Source organism: Haliaeetus leucocephalus, unplaced genomic scaffold (genome assembly GCF_000737465.1).
Source record: "Haliaeetus leucocephalus isolate CR32 unplaced genomic scaffold, Haliaeetus_leucocephalus-4.0 Scaffold92, whole genome shotgun sequence".
NCBI classification, from domain to species: domain Eukaryota; kingdom Metazoa; phylum Chordata; class Aves; order Accipitriformes; family Accipitridae; genus Haliaeetus; species Haliaeetus leucocephalus.
Window position 1 is genome coordinate 3822496 of NW_010972528.1, and position 23834 is coordinate 3846329.

The window sequence follows — 23834 nt, forward strand, 5'->3', positions numbered from 1 at the left end:
TGTTTATAAGTGAAGTTCACCACATTAGCAATGTGCAGCAGAATTCCAAGTGATGTAGTGGTTTCTGTTTAAGTTTTCCAGTTACTGGGAACTAGAGGATTGATGACAGACCTATGTTCCATTTAAGACATCAATTGCATAATAGGTCTGTGGTATTGTGAGACTTTGTTATTTCTCTGCAATGGAATCATAAACAAAAGCATGATGCCCTTTTGGTTTTCTGTACGAAGTATGAAGTAAAATAAAAATGATGATAAGCAAACATTACTTCTTTTGAAACTGCAGGATCATGTTTTTGCATGTCTTTGTTTCCAAACTGTCAGCTCCCACAAAGGGAGTGAACAGTCCCAGTAGTTTCAGAGACATAAGTATCTTTGAAAAGGTCACCTGTACCTTGTGAGCATTTTAACCCTTACAAGTATCATACAATGGCTCTCTGAGTCCTGATGAAAATCCAGCAGGTATAGTAAGAAGGGGTAGATATTTATTGGCTTGGGTATAGTCAGTGTGGCAAAGTCAGGTCAGCAGTAATGTCACAACCCAGACTGGACAGACCAGAGAGTTGTGTTTAATTTGAAATTCCCTCGGGCTAAATTGAGGTGAAATGACACCAAACGATCAGTTAAAGATTTTATTTATGACAAAAGCAAACTGAACTGGGGAGGCGTGGTAGTAGGTGGCAGTGTTTCTTACAATGGGAATTGCCATAAGACTACTTTTGTAAACCGTGTAACTATATACATCAATTCAGGGAATAAGGAGATCCCTCCTGTTGAGTCAGGAGGTTCAGAGCAGACCCCCTTGCTTTCCAGACTCCTCCTCAGAGAAGGGTCTACGCTGGATCCACTCTTAGTCTCAGACTTGGTCAACGGTTTATATCTTGAAACAGATGAGGTGTAGGGATTGTGGAAAAGGAAAAGGAAAGAGAGAAGACAGAGAGAGAGAAAGGAAGAGAGAAAGATTTCACGGGTCCTGAGTCCAGCGTTGGTTCAGTCAGCCGAGGGGTCCACTCAGCCGAGGTGTCCAGTCCCGGTGGGCTTGCACACCCGGGGCTTCAGTCTGTGTCTTTTTATCATCCTTGCCCCTCCTTCGAGCGGGCACCCGAACTCCTCAGGTTAATGAGCAGTTTGTGAGTCTTTGGGCTTGGGGGTCGTTGGTGGAGTAACTTCTTCCCTGCAGACATGGCCATTGTTTGATCTTTGTATCAGAACAGTTTATCAGGACAGGGAGCTGCGCTCCCCCTCCTGTTGCTGATGTCTGAGCTGATGGGCTTTTCACCTTGGTTCCTTGCTGTGCAGGGTTTGTCTTTAAGCAGAACTTGCCCCACCACAATGTTTGAGAGATTAACTCTTTCAGTCTCTTACAAGTAAGGTGCATACCTGTAACTGTGTTTACTGTAAGTTCAAATCTAAGAGACTCTTCTCAGAGCAGGTCAGCAAGAGGATGAGAGGCAACCATCACAGGCTGCAGCAAGGGAGATTCCCGTTGAGTATAACGGGGGAAAAATAATCAAAATGTGAATAAGCAAGCACTGGAACAGGGATCTGGAAAGGCTGTATAATCTTTTTATTGAAGACATCAAAACTTCCACTGGATGAGGGTCTGAGCAACCTGATCTAACCTTGAAGGGATCAGGTAGCTGGACTAGACGACATCCCACCAGACATCCCTTCCAACCTAAATTATTCTGTGATGAGGGGCACCTATTTCTAAACCATATAAACAGAGTAGTGTTAAACACATCATATGTTGGTGAGCAAATGCATGATGGACTGCACAAACAGCCTGCCACAAGAGGGAGGAAATGTTGGGTTTTGAACACAGCCCAGCACAAGGCTTGTAGTTCCCCTGTGGGCGGGAGCCGAGCTGAAAAGCTCTCTCACAGCTCTCTCCTATCTCTGAAAGGGGCCGTGTCCAAATCCCTGCTGAGTGTGAAGCCTGTGGCGTGAGCTAAAGAAATAGAGGACGTTTCTTCATTGCTGCTCTGATGCCAGGAGAACCTGGTGCCAAGCTTTGGCTCTTGCATCCAACACAGTGGAATGTGGATTTTGACTCCACTGCATTTTCCTAAGAAGGTAACCTGCTCCAAGTAGCCTTTAGATAAACAAGAAAAAGCTATAAATCTCATGTCAGCTTCCACTTTTCAACTCTGCTTAGTCAGCATGGAAAAAAGCGGTGTGGGTTTTGTATTTTAAATGTTGTTTAAGCAGGGGTGCCTAATATACCATGTTCTTAATTTTGCGTACTGCTTGCAATACTCCTTCAATTTTCAAGAACTGATTTCTGAATGATGATATACTTATGTGTCTTTTTTAATGTAAACAGTTTCAAAGGCAAATGCATCTTACTGTCAAAGTATAAAGAAAATCTTGCATGAAACCTAGAAGGTACTTAAGTATAGCAAATCTATAGGAAATTCTTACAGCTACCAAGAGTAGCATTTTTGTACAAATACACAGAATGGAGATTTGGTAATGTATAGATAAGTATAATTTCTGTTAGCAGTCAAACTGCTTGAAGAACATGTAGGTACAATTCCTGCTTAAAAATGTTCCTGAAAATCACTATGTATTTCATATTGATAGAAAAATACTAAGTAATTGGACCAAAATTTACTATGTGTAGTAGTTTTTATAGCATCAGAACAGTGTTATTGTGTGAACAAGGCTTGCTACTTTCTCATTAAGCATTTTGAACTGACAAATTTTGTGGATTTCTGGAATAGCAGTTTTACTGTACAATGCCACAGAGTACATAATAAGCTATTAAAACAGTGTTCCCTTTAAAGTAATTTTGTCAGGATCTGGCAGACTTCTAGAGATACAGGTTGCAGATCTGATCTATATTTTGGCCCGAGGAATTTGAAATCAAAAAATGCCTGCAGAAATTACTTTGCCTTTTTGATGCCAGCTTGCCAGAATTCTGATGCTTGTGCAATTTTTTGACCTTTCATTTTTAGCATTTTGCATGCTGAGCTGCCACAAACAAATTTAACATTTTCTAGATTAGAGATACAAGGATTTTTTTCACTGTGGTACAAGGTCTGTATTTGTGCTTTGACATTTGAGAGAAATCTCTATGGTTGCCACAACGCAGAAAAGAAAGAACTTCTGATTGCTCTCTATTCCTTACAGTTCTGTAAAAGTGCTGTTCCACTAAAGTTTTTGGGTCTCACAATGCATGTATGTTTCTGATGCATGTTTATGGAAGAAAAACTTCTTCTCTGAGACTGTACTCCCATCTGAGGAAGGATTTTGAGGATGAGGTGTTACCAGTAACTGCTGTTCCTCAAAATCTTTCATTTGATTGCAATGACCAGAAGAAAACAAAGCGCTCTCTTTTAGAATGAAAAATGTGGGCAGCACTAAAAAAGTAAAAAATGAAAAAAAAAAAGCCATGGTATGTTTGAAAATGCTGTCTTTTTAAAACTGTTCATGGCCATCTCTACTGAGAGTTCTTACTTGAGTATGCTGCTTAACACAGCTGTGAGGGAGAGACAGGTAAACTCCGCTGTGGCACATACACCCAAGTAAGCATTTTTGTGCTGAAGCAAAGTTCATTACCTCCTGTGAGAGCAGTATTTCCGTGGGCTGCATCCATTATGATAAAACTCAGTTGTTAATGATCAGTAATGGTCATCCTTGTGGCCTTTGTCTGACTCTCTCACTATTTTGTAGCATTGTTTTTTGAAAGCAGTATCCAAACACTTCCAAAATATTAGAATAATTTTGGAACTGGGCAAAACTCTGCCAAAACGAATGAGTCTGTCAGGAGTAGGGGCTGGAGGGGACATGGCTTGCACTGACCCTGGCATGGAGAAGAGCACATGTTAAATAAGGGACAGGAGCATGGGACAGGTGGCCCAAATGGGGTGACTGGGAAGAAGAGTGTTCCTTTCATATAATCTGCTGTCTATAGCTTTGAAACCTATTGTGGTCCATATAGTCAGGAGTACCTTCACAGAGAGGAACCCTGGACTAGTTGTTTTCTCAAGTCTGTACGTGCTATTCAACGGGTTCTGGTTTGCATTCCAGGAAAGCAGTATCACCAGACCAGAGAAAGAGGAGGCTGCACATTAACAAAGAAGCCTGCTGACTCCCTGCATCAAACACTGCTGGCCAGCCCCTTTCACTGAGGTCAGCACTCTTAAGCTGGACACTGTTTTGCCTGATAATATGTGGTCTACTACACTGGTATAGAAGTAGTTGACAGGCTGTTCTGGTTTGTTCTGCCTTTAGGAAATCATGCCATAAAGCATGTCTGTCTTGAAGTTAAAAGAATTTCAGTAATTTAGGATTTCTGAGAAAATAGTTCTCATCATTAGTAATTCGATAAAAAAATGCATAGCATTAGCAAAGCTCCTATTTACTTCAAAATTACTGGATTGAGCAATTTGAATTTGTTAGAAAGTCTTAAAAACTGCACACAGGAAAAAAACACGGTGAAATAAAGGATGAAAACCTAGGAAAGAAATTCAGTAGTTGTCCTTTTCTTAAGGGAAGTTATAAGAAATCTTCCTGTATTTAAAATATAATTTTTATCTGTAATAATAAAATTTGTTATGGAATTGTTTTAAAGGAGAAAGCAATGAATCTCCTACACTTCAGTTGCAAAGAAGTCTTGCCACCTGCGGTTATATTGCATCTGGAAAACTTGCAGTCTACATGCGCGGTGGATAGCATGTGAAATATCCAAGGATGCACTTAAATTCAAGGCTGAAAGCTAAGAGCGACTTTCTCTGTATATGGAAGTACTGTAATTGCCCCTAGTGAGTTCCTCTTTCCAAGGAAGTTTGGGACAAGCTACCCTGCTTGTTCCTTTCTCTTCCTAGAGATCCTGAAATGCCTTCCAACCACTACTGTATATATTCCCTTTTATTCCTGTTTTAAGCAATAAGTTTAACAGCACCATGTTTTCTCATTGCTTGATGGCACTTCATTGCACCTTTGCACAGGCAGGGAAGGAATAGCAGGTTGGAAATTATAAAATGTAATACAGCACCAAGGAGGTTTCTAAACAGGGGAACAGACAGACCTGACATGATTCAGGGCTGGTGATGGTGGAAGGAATTTCAAGCAAAAATTGAGAAAGGTTTGAAAGACTATCTTGATGACAAAGCGAATTTCAAAGGGATTGGTATCTTTTCTTAGAAACGTCATAGTATGATGCATGTGTTCTGCTCCTAAAAATATGTTTAATATTTATGTATTACTAATTATGCTTAATTATTATTTAAGGAATAGGGAGAATCCATGCTTTGACCAGTGGTCAGCAAGGAAGTTTTTACCTAAGATCCTGGTCACCTTGTGTTGTCTGTGCTGTTGCAACTATGCTGCTGCCATGATCTGAGGTAGTTAATTCAGGGCTACACTAGGATTATCTACATGAGATCTCAGCATAACTGGACTGTGGGGGGGGATGAACTTTCTTCATTTTTCAGGTTATATTACTATCTTGAGCTGTGAGCTCTGTTTTATTGCACTTTATTATATTTGATTTGGCACAATAATTCAACAAATTCAAGTATTAATATAATGGCTGTCATGAAGTGTTTTAATAAAGACTAAGATGGAAGATAGGGACTTCAAATGGGATGAAAGGAATGCCATTCCTAGCTGAGATTTGCTGCTCTTAAACAGCAGCTGTTTACTGAACCTTCTGCAGTGAGGTCTGGCCTGCCTGCTGGAAAGGGGAGGAGGGGCCAGGCAGCTTGCCCATACTTCCGAAGATGGTAAATGACAGAAGCATGCAGAAAAACTTTCCTTTTTAACTGTGAAATTTTCCAGTAAAATCTATCTATTTTAAAAGAGCAACCCCCCCTTGTTGCATCCTTATATGGCAGATGTGGCCATCCTGCTTCATTATAGCTCTGTCCTCCCTGACGTGGGAATACTCTGTGTAATGTATGCTTTCTCAGCATTTATGTTTTATTGATAGTAACTTCCTAGCTGTTCATGAAGAGCTTGGAGAATGTAAACCAATGGTAGAAGCTAGCAAGTGTGAGGCAGTAAAGCTTTATTTCTGTAGCGTGTCTGCAAAGACTCCCTCTGTGCCTATTGCAGCTCTCCAGTGACTGTCAGGGTTTATTTTGGGCTGTGGGCTGATGGCTTTTCTAAGCTTGATGCCGCAAAATTGCTGCGCCTGTCCTGTGTGCAGAGCTATGGTGGGCATGAAAAGCAGTTATGCTCTCAGAGAGATGCAAAGGTAGGTATGGAAAGAGACATTTTGGCTCTGAAGTGTAACGTGGAAGAAGAGAGGGAGCAGCATTTTGCACCTCCCTCCTTATCTCTCCCACAGGGTGTGTCTCTGTATGTTGCAAGCCTGTGATGTTTTGTGTAGCTGGAGTGGAGCTGAAAGTAAGAAGAAAGTTTTCTCTTTGTACTTATACATATTTCTTTGGGACAGACTTTTGGTCTGCGGGAGACTCAGCTGTGGTGCCTAACTCAGAACTGAAGAGATGTATTTCAGTTCCTGGAACAATTTCATGAGACTGCCTCTGGGTTTGTCCCATGGGGACTAATGGTGTGCTTTGCTTTGCATACCCCAGGGCTGGGAGGAAGGAGCTTGGCAAGAGAAGTAGCAGGCTGTTGGGCCTGGTTTACTTTATATCCCCACTACATACTATCTTCCAATTTTCTGCATGAGGTTAATTAAAATAAATTAACTGTAAGCAAACTGCTGCAGTTTTAAATGCATATAAGATTCCAGTAGGATTCTGTTTATCTTTTCTTTTTTGGAATGTGCCCTCTTGCATAAATGGATTTTACTGAAGACACGTAAGAGAAGGAAATCAAACACCACGTCATAGTAGCACAACAGGGCTTGTATTTTGAACATGGATTTTGCTGTACCTAGATATAATGTGTAAGCCCACATATGTGTGACCTGCCTCATTTTTCCCAAAACACATAATCTATAAATATTCAATTTCTTTGAGTAAAAGTAATAATGGAGGTCAACTTGTTCAGCACTGATGCATCACAGTTGTTTCCAATGACAATTCAAATATTTTTCTGCTAAAGGCAGTATTACATAAAAATCGATGGAAAATGATCCTCCCAATAAATTTTTCCCTGTATACAAATATAAAGCTGTGGCAATGAATAAAAGCAGAAAAATCTCCCTTCCAATCAGTCAATGTGGGAAAAACACAGAAGATTCCCTTGGTTATTGTGCAGACATGAGAGGAATAAGGGCTTCTTCCATCAGCTGTGGTACAAATCCTGGGTAAATTAAAGTGTTGCCAGGGAGTCAGCTGTGCTCCGGAGAAGGACAGTCTGAGAGTATCATCCCAGTCTTGGAAGGTCTGGTCCTTGTTCTGACCCCAGGGGAAGTAGTTGGGCCTGCAGGAAACCATTCCCATGAGAAAACCCAGATGCGTAGACTTATGATGTAAACTGACGGGCCCCTAAGGACCTAGCCAAAAACTCTTAAGTTTTGTACACATAAGAAGAAACTTGAAGTCAACCGCTTCTGTTACGTTTGTTAATGAATGGGAACATACACCGTTAAGCATCCTTGAAGGATGAATCTATTTCTAGAGTGCTTTCTTCTATGTAGCATTAGACCTCTGTACTTCCCAAATGCTCTCTATGCCATTCCTGACATGAAGTTTTTCTCATAGGAAACATTAAGGGGTGAGGGTTATTAATTTTCTTTAGTGCCACAGGTCCCCTGGTATCATATTTATATTGGATCTTCTTTTGTGCCTGCGTACTACTGTGTTTATTCAGCTGTCCTAGAGCTTCTTTCTGAGACCACTTTAGGGCTGATTTTAAACGTGCTTCTCCGTCTATGCCACCTTTTGTATAAGCTTGTATGTTCCCACTGTTCAAAAGTACCTCCTGCCAGATGGTCCCACAGTTTAATGCATTCCCAATTCTCGTGAAACAGAAAAGGCCTGGGCCAGTTTCTCAAAAGAGGAGCCTTAGGAATTTTTGTCAAAGTTAAAGGATTTTTTCAGAATAGCAGTTTGCACCTTTCTAAACTCAGGTTGTGAGGTAATTTCTTAATATTTTTTTTCTTAACTTTTACATTATTTTGATTTTGAGCTAAAATACATGCAAAATGGATTAATTTTTATTTTAAAACATCTTAATTGCACAGCTTGCTTAAACTTATACTGGCTTATTAAATATAAGTCATTTCTAATGTATTTACATTGTATCAGGCATAGGCAGGGCAAATAAGCCAGTTAACTTTTCCTTTGATTTACAGTATGCATATTGCAGGTGACAGGAAAATGGTTTAATATATAGGCTGGAAATATAAGAATCTTAATAATATGATTTTCACTGTGCTGCTTTTCAATATCCTGGTTACAGGTGTACTCTTATTTTGGCTTTGATTTTTGTAATCAAAATGTTCTAGTAATGGGAAGAAATAAATGTGTTTAGAACAGGATGCCATCAATAGGTAATCTGCCTGGTGTGACTTGAATTTGCTTCCAATGACACTGTCACCTATGGATCTCCCTTGAGATGTCTGTGACTTTATTGATGAATATGTGGCTTTATATCAGGAAACCATTTCCTGGGTTTATGTCCACCTCCTGTTGCTTTAGAAAATTTGCTTAGAGACAAGAGAAGCAAAGCATGCAGGCAAGGTGAATTGCCTTGTAATTTTATCATATCTTGGATATTTGCTATTTGTTTTTACCTTCACAGACAAGGAATACATAAACCCAACTTCCTTTATTAGTAAAAACAAACTAATGTGCCACCAGAAGAAAGTTTATAAATGTAAACTTTACTGGCTCATAGTGGAAACCAAATGAAAAGTCAACATTATTTTTCTTTTTTGTTTGTTTTCTTTTGGAAATATTTGAGCATTGGCTCTGCAATATTAGAATTCTAGCCAAACTTCTTTGATCTGAAAGAATTTACAGGGCACATGCATTTAATTAGTATGTCACTCCAGTGAATGAAGGGAGGTGACTGCTCCTCAGCTTTACAGGTAATGCTGCCAGTAACTCTGAATGTGGAGGGAAAAAAACCCCAACCTTTTCCCTGCAAAGGTATTTTCACCTCCTAGCAGATCTTACATTTACTTTACATAGAACAGAAGGTATTTCTAATCTCTTTGTAAATAATGCTTTTTGACTGACACCTGAAAGGCTGTTGTCCATGTGTTTGAGTACTATATTTTAAAAGAGAGTAGGCGGTGCTTGGATTACTCTTGAAGTTGTCATACCCATTTCATCATAGAAATAAAGTGACCTTTTCAAGATTGACACATATTGTCCTTGCTAAAGTATGGAAAAGTGTTGGATTTCAGCAGGTTTCCTCTGAAAATACTCTGACATGCTGTGTGTTTTAACAATACAGTTTACTCAGAAGTAGCTGATTTTTGGAATTTCTCGAAAGCAGTTTCAGTGTTCATTTCAGTATGAGGTTTCCCAAATAATGAGAACAAACCAGTTAATGTAACAAGAAAACTACCCTGTTACGCTGCTTTGGGAACTGCTTTTTGGGGAGGTGTGTGTCCAGGGTCCATTAGGCTCACTCTGCCAGCTCTGACTGAGGAGTTGGTTCCCTTCAGCAGTCAGCTGGCGGCAGCAGCAGACTTCAAGGAGTGGTTATATGTGCAAAAACACAATAGCCAGAGACCTTAAAATCTTTGGGAGAAGGTAGCTGTTTTGCAGTTTCTGCTGCTACCTTCCCTTCTGTTTACCGTTCTCTTTCTTTCTTTCTTTCTTTCCTCCTGCAGAATTCACCCTGGCCTTACCAGAAGAGAGGCATTTCAGCTCTGCCTATACTATTAAGGCTACAAACTCTGCAGACTGGAAATTTTGCTGTTTCATTGTCATCAGCAAATAATTGTGGTATCATTTTGCTTTAGCAAACTGGAAAATGGAAATGAAGAGAAATACAACAAAGTTGCTGTGGCTGTTGATGTTCTTCTCTGATATGGTGCCATTCAGCTATGAGAAATCAGTGAGAGAGAGAGCTATCGAGCTGATGCAAGATGCACGTTTAATCGATGGGTATATAAAATATGTTCAACGAAACCCTCTTTGTGAATCTTGACAAGTGAGGAGGAAATGCTGAAGTGTGTTTGGATCAGTAGATACATAGGCTGTTACTAGCATATAGCAGTTAGTTACTGTTGCAGTGATTTATCCCGAATGAATTTTGGTTCAGAGGGTGCTTACTATAGCATCAGGTTATTCTAAATGCATTTGTGATTTTCTTGTCACGTTTCACCACTTAATTATTGTTTCCCCGTACATAATGTCCTGGTCTCCTTCCATAATTTAATGGCATCTTTCATTAGCCATGACTTCTGTGCAGAGCTAGAAAGCAGGCATCATACCTTGAAAGGGTACTCTTACAACTTGAAGGAATGACGCCTGTGGTGAGTGTATTTTGACCTGGGAACGCAAACACTGATTATTCTAGCACAGGCAGCACTGATTAATCTACCACAAGTACTTGCTTCTAATGAGTGTGGTGGCTGATTTCAGTTCTTCCATTCCTTCAGAAATGATAGGGAGAAAAATAGATACAGGAACGCAACAGCTATAAAAATGGGAGAAGCAAAAAAAGTTTATTGCTGTCCTAATTAAGAAATAAAGCTTGTTTGCAAAAGAAGGGAGACTTCTAAGCCTATGTTACTGCAAGGATTATTGGCAATTAATGGTCTAAGGGACTATGAACAGTGGAAGAAATTACATTTGGGTTAGAAGGGGAATGACTTATTTCTATCACAAGTCCTATTTGTTTTCAATTCTAGCCACAATGACCTGGTACTGCAGCTGAGAATATTTTACCAAAATAGACTCAGTAAAGTCAACTTAAGAGAACTCAACAAGACCCACACAAACATTGTGAAACTTCAAGCTGGTTATGTGGGAGCTCAGGTATGTACTGCCATGGTTGTGAGTCTGAGAACGTATTTTTACATTTGCCTCCCTCCCAGTCACAAAAGTACTCCTGGCCTCGTTTCTGGCTCTTTCTGTTGAAAAAAGAAAAAAACAATAAAACGGAAAAGCCACAGACACTTTTCAATAACATTTGTGTTTCAAAAGTTTGTGTTTTATAATCCAAGCACCCTTAACCAAAACAGTGGCATTTATTTTGTGATAAATAAAGTAAATTTACATCTGCTTTCCTGGGTGTACTGTGGAGTAGCTGAGTGTGTCAGGAGGCTTTAATCATATCTGGAATGGATGCTCTTGCTTGGCATCGTAACTCTTCCTTTGGGGGGAAAAACTATAGTGGCAGGTCCCTTGTAAACTGTAGGAAATTATTTTGGCCTGGGCTCGTGAACTTCACTATTGGCAAATGAAAGTTTCCAAGTTGAGACACAGCAGTTTACTTGTCAATGTCTCTTTCAGTTTTGGTCAGTGTATGTTCTTTGCAGCGCTCAGAACAAGGATGCTGTGCGTCTGACCTTAGAGCAAATTGATGTTGTCAAGAGGATGTGTAACAGCTATGAAGAGCTTGAACTTGTGACAACTTCCCAAGGTGATGCTCTTTCTTGTAACAGAATTTTTTTTAAAGGGGATTGCAGGAGGTATGTGCAAAAGACGGAGAGCTGCAAGCAGGCAAGTTATCCTGGTTTAAAGGGTAACTTTAACTTCAGTTTTTCCACTGAGCCACAATAACTGACTCTGTGCACAGTCCTGGCACACCGCAGTTGTAAGAAAATTTGCCTTATAAACGTGCAGTAGTATAGCTCCTCTTCTATGAAAATGTCCATATTATTGCTTGCAATTTACAATAACAATTGTTGCTCAGTAGTGCTGGCTTCTTATCTGTCATTAAGTTACTTTGGAATTATCTTCCTTTGCTGTTTCCAGGTATCTCTGACAGCAGGAGGATTGCGTGTTTGATCGGAATAGAAGGCGGTCACTCCATTGACAGCAGTTTGGCAACACTGAGGATGTATTATGACCTGGGTGTTCGTTACATGACTTTAACGCATTCCTGCAATACACCTTGGTAACGAATGTGCATGCTTTTGTGTGACTGTCTAGTGTAAAGTGGTGGCAGCTCCAAGATGGGGAAAATACGGATTCAGACACAGAGTTCACCTGTGAAGGGCTCTGAATGAAGTCAATGATGATAGGTTTTTGGGGTAAATCACTTGCCATCTGTCAAGTGGGAGATGGAAGTATCTGTTATGTAGTGCTTATTATGCTGACAATTTGGGAACTTTTAAACCTTGTTAACAACACAAAGATGGTAAAATTGTTATCCCCTTCGATTTATTACAAAATTGGGCAAAACAGGCCAAAAAAAAAAAAAGAGTACTTAAAATACATACGATGTAGGTAAAAGAGGGTAAATGCTATGTAAGAAGTCAGCAGCCTTCAACACTGTCCTCTCTGGCCAGCTCAAAAGTGCAGGTCTCATATGCAGCTACAGAGATGGGTATTTAGTTACTGTATCAGAATATTAGCACCTACTCTTTGCTGGATTGACAAAATTCCTTCTTGTACTGACTCAGGGAAAGGGGAATTGTGTGCAGAGAGGGCTGAAAAGCAGGCTTTCTGGCTGACAGATAACTGACATTTCAGTGTGTCCTTGTTCTCTGAGGAAGGTTTGTTTAATCAGAAAATTTCTGACAAGCATCTCTTTGCTTGTCGTGCATTGCTTCTCAAACATACAGCAGTCCTGAACCTGAAGGCATAATGTCCAGAAAATAGTTATGAACATAAAAAGCACTATGTGAACAAGATACATATTAAGTAGCTCATTATCCCTACATTTGGCTATGTGACATGGTAATGATTTTTATTGTGTGTAGCATAAGAAGTTTCAGTTACTGATATTGTAGTCTCCAGAATAATATGATGTTTCTCCTCCCTCACTCCCCTTTTTAAGGTCTGAATCATCATCTAAAGGAATACACCAATTTTATCCTAGTGTTATGGGTCTGACTGCATTCGGCCAAGTAAGGAGCTCTTTTGGATGTTAATCTAAGCAATCTCTCATGCAACTAACAACTTCTGGCTTTATCTTTTCAAAAGCAACTTGTCATTAAAAATTAATTACTGGAAGTTCTTGTTAGTTAGGAGGTGATCAGGGTTCAGTCAAACAAAATTCCCTGTGATGTTCCTTAGGGTAAAAGAAGCACTAGATTTAATTATAACAATTGTCTTAATACAGATCAGATGTATGAGTTAATATGCAAAAGTAGTGGGATGTGAATAACAGTTCAAATGACTTATTTTAGATTGACTAAGTTTTCTATGTTTTGAGCATGTGGTGGTGTGCTAGTTAATTGTGAGTGAATATATTACTATTAAATTCATAGGTAAAAAGAAATCCATACAGGCACAGCATGTTTATGACTAGCTGACCACTGCAGAATTTCTTTATCTGTTTACATGTATCAGCTAAATGGTTTCCTTTAAGGAAACTTAATACTGACACTCTTGTCTGTAAATCTGTTTTAGGAAGTGGTAAAGGAGATGAATCGCCTGGGTATGGTGATAGATTTATCTCATACTTCATATTCCACAGCAAAAGCTGCACTGAATATCTCAAAAGCACCAGTAATTTTCAGCCATTCCTCAGCATTTTCTGTATGTAATCACTCAAGAAATGTTCCTGATGATATCCTCCAGCAACTGGTGAGCGATACGGGTTTTGGTTTTGGGTTTTTTATTGTTTTGGGGTGTGTGTGTTTGTTTTTGTTGTTTTGTTGGTTTTATTGTTTGTTTGTTTGTTTTTTTTTTATTTTAATGCCAATGTTTGGCTAGTTTGATGCAAACTTGTGCATTCAAATTGTGGTATTTACTTTTCACCTTGTCATCTCTGCATTGGATTTATAAGCAGATCCCTGAGCAACAAATTACACATTCACTTCTGAGACATTTTCTTTGGGTTGTGTTTTGTCTTTGGCTACAAAAATGAAGTGTTTGCAAGTACTTTGAAATTCTGATTGAGTTTGATGTAGTCACTGGACTTCTGCTGATTCAGGCTACATGAGAATACAATGAAACCAGGGTAAGGGACAGAGAGGCAAAGCCTTGTGTAGCCATTTGAGCTTTGACTTACAGAGTGTTGTTATGCTCACTGATGGATGGATGTAGAAGGATCTATATGAGATGCCTGTGAGGTTTGCAGGACACACGAGTGTCCACTCGTCACCTGTCTCTTCATATCTTTCAGAAAAAGAACAAGGGAATTATCATGGTGACTTTCAATGCAGATGTACTGGCCTGTGGCAGAAAAGTTGTTAATGTTTCTACCCTTGCAGGTTTGAAGTTAATATACTGTAGTTTTTGTGGGTGGCTTCTATGAATTTCCTGGTGTTTGCATCATTTCTGAGATCATGTAAATTAGACTGCTTGTTTGTTCCCTTCCACACCTTACCCCAGCTCTAGGTATTTTTGGAGCTAATATTCATTAAACAATAACAAGAGGTACAAGGTGTGTAGCTGGAGGACATGATGCTCCTAAATGGAGCCAAGAACCATTAATCCCAAAGTAGCTGTTACTTTCTGGAAAACATTTTAAGCCTTTGTAATTAAGAGTGGAAAACATAAGTATGTAGTGGGTAATGAAAAATCTGTTAGTATATGTGGGCTACTTGTTGGGAATTAATGTGCTGTGATGATCATGTCTTTTTCCTCATTTGCATCTCATCAGTGTAGCTGTTATTTTGAAGATTGCTGCCTGATGTGCCTGATACTAGTTAAGCTTCAGTAAATATCCAGAATATGTCAACTGCATTATTAAATTTTAACGTGTATTATCAGGATGTCTTTTGACTTTTTTTAAAAGGATTTGATTAAGAATCCATGATTAAGGAGAACAGTTGCCTAGTGCCAATATGTCTGAACTGTATTATTTCTTCTTGCTGGTTGCTTAGATACTGTTTTCTTTGATATTTGATTTCAGATCACTTTGACCACATAAAGAAAATTGCAGGTTCAGAATCAATAGGAATTGGTGGTGACTACGACGGAGTGAAACGGTTAGTAAAATTGTACATACATTGACATCTGCTCCTTAAATTATGAAGGTTTTGACACTTTGGGGGAAAAAAAAGGCAGACTAAAAGAGTTGTAGCAAGTTGCCTTGTGATGAGTACTAAAACAAGTTTCATGAAAGAAGGGCACAATGATTCCTTTTTAGAACTGTGTGAAGCAGTGCTACAAATGTGGAAATGGATCCTAATGCCCTGTTAACTCTGCAATTGTGTGTTCTAGGCAGTGGTTTGCACACATAAAAATAGTGATAGAGGGTGCTTTCCTCCAGAAGCCAAAGATGAATGACAGAAAAGCTGCCTCAGCCTTTAGATGATAAATGGCTTAGCCCAAGGAGATGCTGCAAAACTTTTTCCTCCGCTATTACTTTCTAGTGGGGAAAGCCCAAATTGTTTGGGGGCTGTGAAACCACTCTTGCTTTCGGGGCTTGGGAAGTGTTTGAGGCAAGCAGGGCATGGTGAACAGCCTACGGCATAACCTCTCCTCCTCACTCCTGGGCTAGTGTTGTTACAGTACAGGAAATAAATGCAGATTGGGTGGCATTTGCTGGTGTAACCCTAAAGCTTTTTTTGCTTTTTATCTTTCTGTTGAATCTTAATCTCCTTTTTTTTTTTCTTTTTTTTTTTTTCCCTAGGGTCTGACACACTTGTGTATGAAAGTCACAGTCAGACTCACATCTGTAAAGTAGGACCACAAAAAAAGTGTGTCAGCTCCCATGAGAGTTAGGTACTCATAGCTCTGAAACTATAATCTCCAAAATAAAAATAAATTTTGCAACACAAGGACACATTTTATTGCATGCATTTTCACAAAGACCATCAGTTTAATTGGTGGTGAAGTTGTTAAGGTCCTAAGTCCCAGTAGAAAGTAATGGAACAGACTTCTTGAGAAATGCTTATCACCACACCTGCACAGAAAATAAAAATAACAGAACATATTAGTTATCTCAAAATAAAGTCAAAGACTCATGGAAATACAATTAATACCTGTTCAATGCAGGTTTTGCAGCTTCTTACTTCTAATTTCTTTTTATTCTGATAAGAATTAGCACAAGACATAGGTCAATTTAGTTTATTGTAATTTCTTCAGTAGAGGTTCTGAATAGCTTTCTTTTCACTGCCTAAACTGCTGAATTCAAAACAATATTATTATTCTAATTGTATTTTCAAAATTGCCTGGAACTCCTTAGCTCACCATGAGTTTGCAGGTTCCCTTTTGTTCTCAGTTACACAAGTGGATTGCACCAACTCCATCTGTGATGCAGCTGTTTCCTCTTACTCTAAAGGCCAGATATAAAGAGTGGATTAATGCATATGAGTTTGGGGTTTTTTTCTTTTGTTTTGTTTTAATATCCTTCGTGCTGCTGTTCTGCCTATACAGAAGTGCATCTTCATTCCAGAATAGACAGTTTTGTTCTGCTGATGGGATGCTCTGTGCAGAAGAAGCCTTTCATTGTCACCCTGCTTCTGCTTGTCAGTCAAATTCTTAATTTTTTTTTTTAACTTCTCAGAGAAAGAATAGGATCCAAGGTGAGCTTACTCCAAAAGTGAATATGTGCAAAAGACTAATTAAAAATATTTTTCTACATATTTTCAGTGATGTGTGTTGAATGTTCTTGTGTGACTCTTGCCAACAGTTTCCCTGAGGGACTGGAAGATGTTTCTAAATACCCTTCTTTGATTGAGGAACTTCTTAGAAGAGGATGGAATGAAACTGAACTGAAAGGGGTCTTACGGGAGAACTTTCTCCGTGTCTTCAGGGAAGTGGAAAATGTAAGATTAAAAACTAAACTGAATCTTGATCCTTACTAAGAGGGAGAGAGGAACTGTTGGTGTCTTGCTGCCTTTTTTTTTTTTTTTCTTTTTTTCTCAGTGAGAGAGTTATGAGGGAATGTAGCACTTAATGCAATAATTCCAAATGGTGGGAAAGACATCAAGATGGCAAAAGAGTGTTAGCAGAATAAAGGGAAGTGTGAGAGAGCGGACAAAACTCTTTGGAACTTTTTCTCTTGGTGGTAATCTGATAAGTACACATCACTGACTTCTAAACAGAATCACTTCATGGTTTGGAGAAACTACGGACGTACCAGCGTCACAGTCTGGCTGTGTTTGCTGGTGCAGTAAGGAATGCTGACTCCTGCAAATCAATTTAATTCTTGTCATGGGATTGGGCTGCTATCCAAAAGGCTCCTGCCACGACCAGATCACTAATGAGCCATAAACATAAGAACTAGATCACAGCGAGCTTCAAGTATAAATGGGAGAAGCTAATCCAGAAGGATGAGGGAGGAGAGGAGGGAAGGAAAGAGACTGTATGAGAGTAAGGACCCCCTAAATGGTAACTTTTTCAAAAGCCTCTGTTGAAACTTGCAAACTGCTAGCTTCCTGCTGTTTTTATATATAGGGATAAGTAAGTAGATATTATACACAAAGCCAGCATATATAGACATATATAGACAACATATATTTCACAGTGATCTTTTTTCCAGTTGCCTTTTTGCGGTATGTTAGATGAAGAGAAATCAGGGAATTTTGTACTGTTCCAGTTAATCTGCCAAAATATCTAGCTAATGCAGAGTTGTACGTGGGGCAGACTGGCATTATGAAGAGGTTGAAATTCATCACACCTAACCAATCTGTGAGATTTAGTAATTTTTTTCTTTCTAAGTTAGAGATGTTTGAAGCTCTGTCTTGAGACTGTGAGCTGACTTCAGGGAAGAAAGCTCATGAGTTTTTTTGCTTAAGGTTTTGCAGCTAATGCATCCATATGTGGAGGGAGCCAAGACAAAGAACAGCCAGAGATGTGACTCTTGCCTGTAATATATCTGTACTGAATTCTGGGAAGTGTTTCATAGGAATGCAGACATCAGGATAATGATGTTGATTTCCTCACATTCAGATGTGTTTTTGCAATAAAGTTTGAGTTGGTTCACTTGAAATACCATTGAATTTGCTAGCTGCATAAAGCTTTTTGCTGTTGTGCCAGTCTGGCTTTCAGGGGCAACCTTTTGAATTTTTCTAGGTGCGGAACTTTAATAGACTAATGGATGTAGGTGAAAGTGAAATTCTGCAAGAAGTACAAAATTCCTGTCGCCTAGACCTACATAATCATCAGCTTCAGACAACCAGGTCCTTTGGATTTCCATCTGTGGCACAACCTTTTAGTCTGACACTTGTAACTGTATCATATTTAATACTGTATTATGAATCATAAGATCTATGGAGTCTAGAGAGAGATATATGGAACAATCTGCAATGCAAGTAGTTATCTTTTGGTGGTTTTGTTAATGTAAAGCTATGCTAAATTTTTTATATAATTTTCTATAAATTCACCTGCATACTTGAAAGTTAACATAGATTTTAAATGTTGTAGCAAAAGCATTTAGAATTTGAAGGGATAAATTCTGTGTCAACTTGGCTAAACCAGGACCAACATTGTTAATGGAAAGTATCCACATCTAATGAATATATTCTCTAATACATGACACACAGTTTTGGTACCCATATTGTGGCACTTGGTATAAATACTGGAGTCCAGAATCAGCAGTTCCACACCAGAACTAGAGAATATGATTAAGACAGCTATGCTGAGATGTTTTCAGATGTTACGCCTTGTAAAATCATACAGCTTTCATCATCAGTTGATGGCTTAATTGGAGAAGACCACGAGTGGTGGTGTTTTTTGTTTAGTTTAAAGACGACAAGATGGGTGACATGGCTATTTCAGTTCAGATTTCATGACTACCACTAGCTTTAGGGATCCATCCTGCAGTACTAAACTCTTATTTTTGAACCCTGACGAGGGCAGTGGGCAACTGGAGAGTTACTGAAGGGTGGAGGTAGGTATCTTGCATTCAGGTACAGGTGACAAGGCAATGTTGTAGATACTTTTCTATACATTGCTTGTTTCTATAACTTGCTGTTTGCTACATGTTCATGAAGCTGGGAGCAAGAATAAACCAGGACAAAGCAGGAATTCTGGCTACTCAGAGGGTGAGATCTTGGTCTGATATTTTTATTGCAGTCTGAAAAGTATAAAATGAGTATTTAAATAAAAAATTTGTTAGAATGTTCCCCAGCTTTGTGGAAATCTTTTTCACAATTAAACAATGATCCTTATCAATAACAAGTTTTATTATTTTATTTTTATTCTAGCTGGCTAAAATCAGACCATTGGCACAGGATTCACAGGCATCAGATTAGAAAGAAACCTTTTTATTATAAATCTGTTGCTTCAGCCTTTGGAACACATTTTTAAATACACAAGGTATGTGAGGTTAGAAGCTGCTGTTATACAGAAGAGCGTATAGTGCCATAGGCCTATTCTTGGTAGGATAATATGGCTCAAACCTGGAATTTTAATCAAATAGTCTGAGATTCATGATGAAACTGTAAGATGGCAGCACTACATCTTTGTAGGGTCCTTTCACAGTGCTTGCTGGTAAATGCCTTCTCATGATGCTTGCTGTTAATTGTGATTTTTATCCCATGATATGTGCTTTTATTTACTGATGCAACATCTACAGCATTTAGCCTTAGTATAAAATAAAAGTCCTGTAATTGATCTAAGGACAGCATTTGTAAACACACAAAGTATTTAACAACTGAAAGCAAGGCTTTCTAAAGTCACTTGACACTGTTCCCGCCATCCATTTCTGCATTCCATGTACAAGCAGGGTTTCTGGAAGAAGACTGTTCTTTTATTGCTTCAAAATGAAGCTTCATTCATGCTTCTGATAAGGTGGTCTCCTTGATAAGTATATTCTGAATATACTACTGCCACTTAATGAATTCTTTACAAATCATGTTGAATAATCTAGTTGCATACAAGCCAAGTTTTTAAGAACAGTTTCTCAATAAATACTAGTCCTGGTTATGTGTCCACAATGGGGAACTACTGCACTGACTCAGAAGTTCCCAATACTGCTTGACCGGCATCAGAACTTGTTTTACTGGTAAAATGACGAATTCAGTAGGGCAAATGTTTTACTTCCCATCAGTACTTCTGTTAATAGCTCCATAAGCCATTGGAAAACTCCCATCTATGGTCTCTTTTCACAGAATTAGTACTGTGATTACATATTTGAAATGTAAGATGCTTCCTTATTCCTTCCAGCCTTTTTCTTTCTACTGCATTGTCACTTGCCTGCCCACTAATTTCTACTTTTTTTTCCATACTGAAGCATGGATTAAAAATATATTCTTTTTCTTAAAGATATGGATAATACTTTTATGTAACTGATTCCACCATGCTATAGATATTTGTAGTTTATTTCCTTGTTTTATCTACACTGTATTGCACTTATTTGTTTGACTGCTTTGTGCAATGAATAATTTGTAACCTTGTGGCAAAACATATACACGAAATTTAAATAAAATATTGTTTAAAAGTGTGTATAGGTACTGGTGTAATCTCACGAAACAATGTATATGTTCAGAATTCCAGGAAACTCTGAAAGAACCATGCAACTCTGCTGAAGAAGGAAGGCCAGGGTATCATGAGGGCTCTGGGTCTGCTCTTCACAGGGAAGGTAGCCTCCCCCATTGCAGGCAGTAGAAAGTCAGGTAGGTTTAACCCTAGAGCATCCTGGATGTAGGCAGTCAGCCTCATCTTCACTCAGATACCACCTAACATGTAGAGAAGTCTGAGCAAGTGCCTATGGAAAGGGAACATGGATGACTCGGTCATTGCTGTGAGTCCATGACGACAGTGTTACCTGCAGCAAATCACTTGGTCAAGCTAGTCAAGTCACAGAGAAAAAGGCTTATGGTGAACCAGACAGGTTGCCTGCGCCAAGATTAGGATAACCTCCACTTCACAGCATTTCTCACAGATGTGTGATGATCTAGAAGTCCCTTTTTCCATTACAAGTTTCAATGTTAATTCAGAATGCTTCAAATAAGCTGCTTGGGTGAAACCAATATCAGAGTGCAAAATCATCAAACAAGAAATGGAATCTTGTGCATCATGCAATGATTATGGACATGGTATCTAGCTTATCTAATAGATGCAGTTAGTTTATTCTTCTTAAACGATCAAAACCACACAGCTTGAAACATGGTAGAAAGGCATCTCATTAGAATTCCATTTCAAAAGTAAAATCATGTAAGATATGGCTGTGACTGCTGTCAGAAAAACTATAGTGACCCTTCAGTCTGAGTGCTAGTGTCTCCAGTCCTACTGACAGCAGCTTGTAGCTGTAGTCACAACATTGCATTTCTAACAGCTCAAGCATAAAATGATTGCACTCTCATTTCTGCCTCCCAATGGAGAGGATGAGTCATCCTGAAATTGAATGCCTTTGCCCTGCACCAATTAATAAGAGCAATTTGCACTGGTAATTTGAAATGCCTGCTAGCTCAACTGACAGATTCTATTATGGCTAGTGGTATCAGTGAAGTATCAGATGTAACTGAGATACGAACTTTGTAATAAGTTCTGTTGGCTGCCAAATGGTGGAATGCAAGTCATTATTTACCTCTTCTAAATGAGTTATGCTAACATGAATTCTGAAAATAGTTATTACTATTTCTGTAAATCTCAAAATCTATGAAGTACTTTCGGCTGATTTTCTAAATAAGAACCAAACTTCAAGGCATCTTTAACAGTCCAAGGCTCATACTTTTGCATGTGTGATATGAACAACCAAAAACTGCAGATGTAATATTGATGCAGACAATTGATTTGATTCTAAAATGTTGATGCCAGCGCCCTTCCCCCAGTACTATCCTTTTCCAGACTAATGGGCTGTAGCATCCACAGAAATAAACAACTTCAATTCTCACTTGTCTCCTTTGGGTAAGTGGTGATACTAGACACCAGGCCTAAAAAGTCTATTGCTGGTCTAACCTATGCAGCTGATCTGTTATGTAAAATTTGAGTAGTTTAGTTCACGTATCTAACTTCTACTCAGTGGGTGACTTGTTTGGACCATGGAAGGACTTTTGCATGTTTTACATTAGATATGGACTACCGAACTGTGCTAGTGCTTAACATCTGCATTCCTTCTTGCATATCAAGCTGCTCAAGCAATATGCCAGCACATTTCTTTGTTTCAAGGTCAGTAAACATCATGCATTAAGTCTAACCACCTATATAAGTTTATTAACTTCTGTTTGATCTTAAATGTAAGGTTCACTGGGAATCTGTACCGCAGAATCAACTTTGAAAAGCTGTGTATCATTGCATCTCCATCACCTTCTGGAGTAAGGTGCAGTGCCATAGCAGTTTATGCCAGTGTCAGCTTCGGCTGCTGCAGTCCTACCCTGTTTCTTCACTGCATGTTGTCTCCCTGTCCCTTGTGACAGCACTGCTGTTTGTGTAACTATATGATAAGCTGGTTCAGGGAGCTGATCTAACTGAAAAGGAACTGTTTTCCTCCCTCAGGTGGTGGGTTTCCTGCTGATCACGTCAGTAATTGGGTTAACTACGTTCAGTGTTAGGTGCTAGTGGAGGAGAGGAGCAGAAAAGCAGACTACAGCGACTTGGATTTCTTCCATTTGCTACTGAAAGCAGCAGCTCCTCTGTTTACTCTTCTCTGGATTTATACATATGGAAATGATCAAATTGCTTAAAATTCTGAAAATGTAACATCTAAATTAAATAACCAGAAGATTCTTCCCACTAACAGTGGCTTTCATTTTCTCTTAAGATTTGTTGGATTCAATTCGCAGACCCAGAGCAGTATGTTAGGGGACCTGCTGAACTGTTTTCAGGACAGACTGTGATGCTGGATAACCCTTCTTGGAGTATTTTGGAAGGCTTGATTCAGTGTTTCAAGAACAATTTTTATTTTTTTTAATCTGGTCTTGATTTTTGTCTTGATATCTTACCTACAAACTTTACATCTACATAGAACAACTTGAAATGGTGGTGGGTGTTTGGTACTCTTATAATTTTCAGTTTTTATCTTTTGAAACCAGACAAATGGAAAAGCTTTTATTAACCTTCATATTTATTTATAAGTTCATTATGTAATTTCTGTCAGAGGAAAAACAAAATTTGTGGCATTTGTAGCATTTTTGTCCCGTTTCTGTATTCCAGATGTCTAGGATCTTCAGTGATTGAGCTAGAACCCCTCAGTCACTTGGTCCAGTATTACCAGATGACCTGTTCGTAGCCTGTTTCACTTTCTGCAACTCAAATTGCGAAGGTGGCAATTCTTTCCCCAATGCCTGTACTGTTTGAGAAATCATTTCAACCTGTGAAGTTTTATTTTTCTTGCAAAGCAAAAGCAACAAACAACCCCTCTTCCCTAAAGCTGTGACCTCAGAGAGATATTAAACTTGGTTCAGTTTCTTCTGTCATGAGTCAACAAATAGTGGGGGGGGGGAAATAAGGCAAAAAAAAGCTAAGTAAACAAAGTTCAGCATTTAGCTTACATCACAGAAATGCTGCTGCTTCTAATCAAGGCTTTAGCCTTAATGATCAGAACTCAAATGAGAAGACACTTAATTTTGCTCTGTTTGTGCTGCTTCTCCCCAAATTGTTTTGTAAAATTCACTAGGATCATGCTTTCCCCTACATTAAATATTTTTCTCTGAAGCTCTTTCTCTACACATGGTCTCACTGTTTTCATAAAGCTTTTCTTTTGCCAGTTCTGCAATGAGAGAAAAGCACAGAGCCAGGAAGCAAGAATTCAAATTCCCCTGTGGGCTGCTGCTGAGAAACAAAACAAAAATTAAAATAGCTAAGAATAAAACTGAAGCTAATACACAGGGTTTTGTCAGACAAATCAAAAGAAGGTCTCTTTAGTCTGGAATACAAACATTTGGAAAAAAGTTTCATACAACTTTGAAAAGTCCATTTGGATTAACTTTTCTGAGTGTCCTCCTATAGTTAAACTCATCATCTAAAGAAACTTGTCTAGACCTGTCCTCAGTTTTTTCTC

General features: G+C 38.8%; 2 protein-coding genes across 4 annotated transcripts in view; both read left to right on the top strand.

Annotated features, from left to right (window-relative positions):
• Positions 1 to 1856: 1856 nt before the first annotated feature.
• Positions 1857 to 23272, top strand: LOC104842448 (dipeptidase 2-like). 3 transcript variants are annotated; one of them, XM_010584781.1, is made up of 12 exons: positions 1857 to 2075; positions 4035 to 4136; positions 9709 to 9985; positions 10735 to 10861; positions 11339 to 11468; positions 11804 to 11945; positions 12831 to 12900; positions 13406 to 13582; positions 14124 to 14211; positions 14856 to 14931; positions 16581 to 16716; positions 17966 to 23272. In XM_010584781.1, exons 3-12 carry the CDS (start codon positions 9852 to 9854, stop codon positions 18155 to 18157), a joined length of 1272 nt encoding a protein of 423 aa, XP_010583083.1. In that variant the 5' UTR covers positions 1857 to 2075; positions 4035 to 4136; positions 9709 to 9851; the 3' UTR covers positions 18158 to 23272. The 3 variants fall into 3 exon arrangements, with proteins under 3 accessions (XP_010583083.1, XP_010583091.1, XP_010583098.1); XM_010584789.1 differs by having other exon boundaries at positions 17689 to 18058; XM_010584796.1 differs by lacking the exons at positions 16581 to 16716; positions 17966 to 23272 and adding an exon at positions 16344 to 16571.
• Positions 23020 to 23834, top strand: part of SLC12A4 (solute carrier family 12 (potassium/chloride transporter), member 4) — a 56517-nt gene continuing 55702 nt past the window's right edge. The window contains exon 1 of the mRNA XM_010584770.1: positions 23020 to 23096. The gene's annotated coding sequence lies outside the window, so the exon portion shown is untranslated. The remainder of the gene's footprint in view (positions 23097 to 23834) is intronic.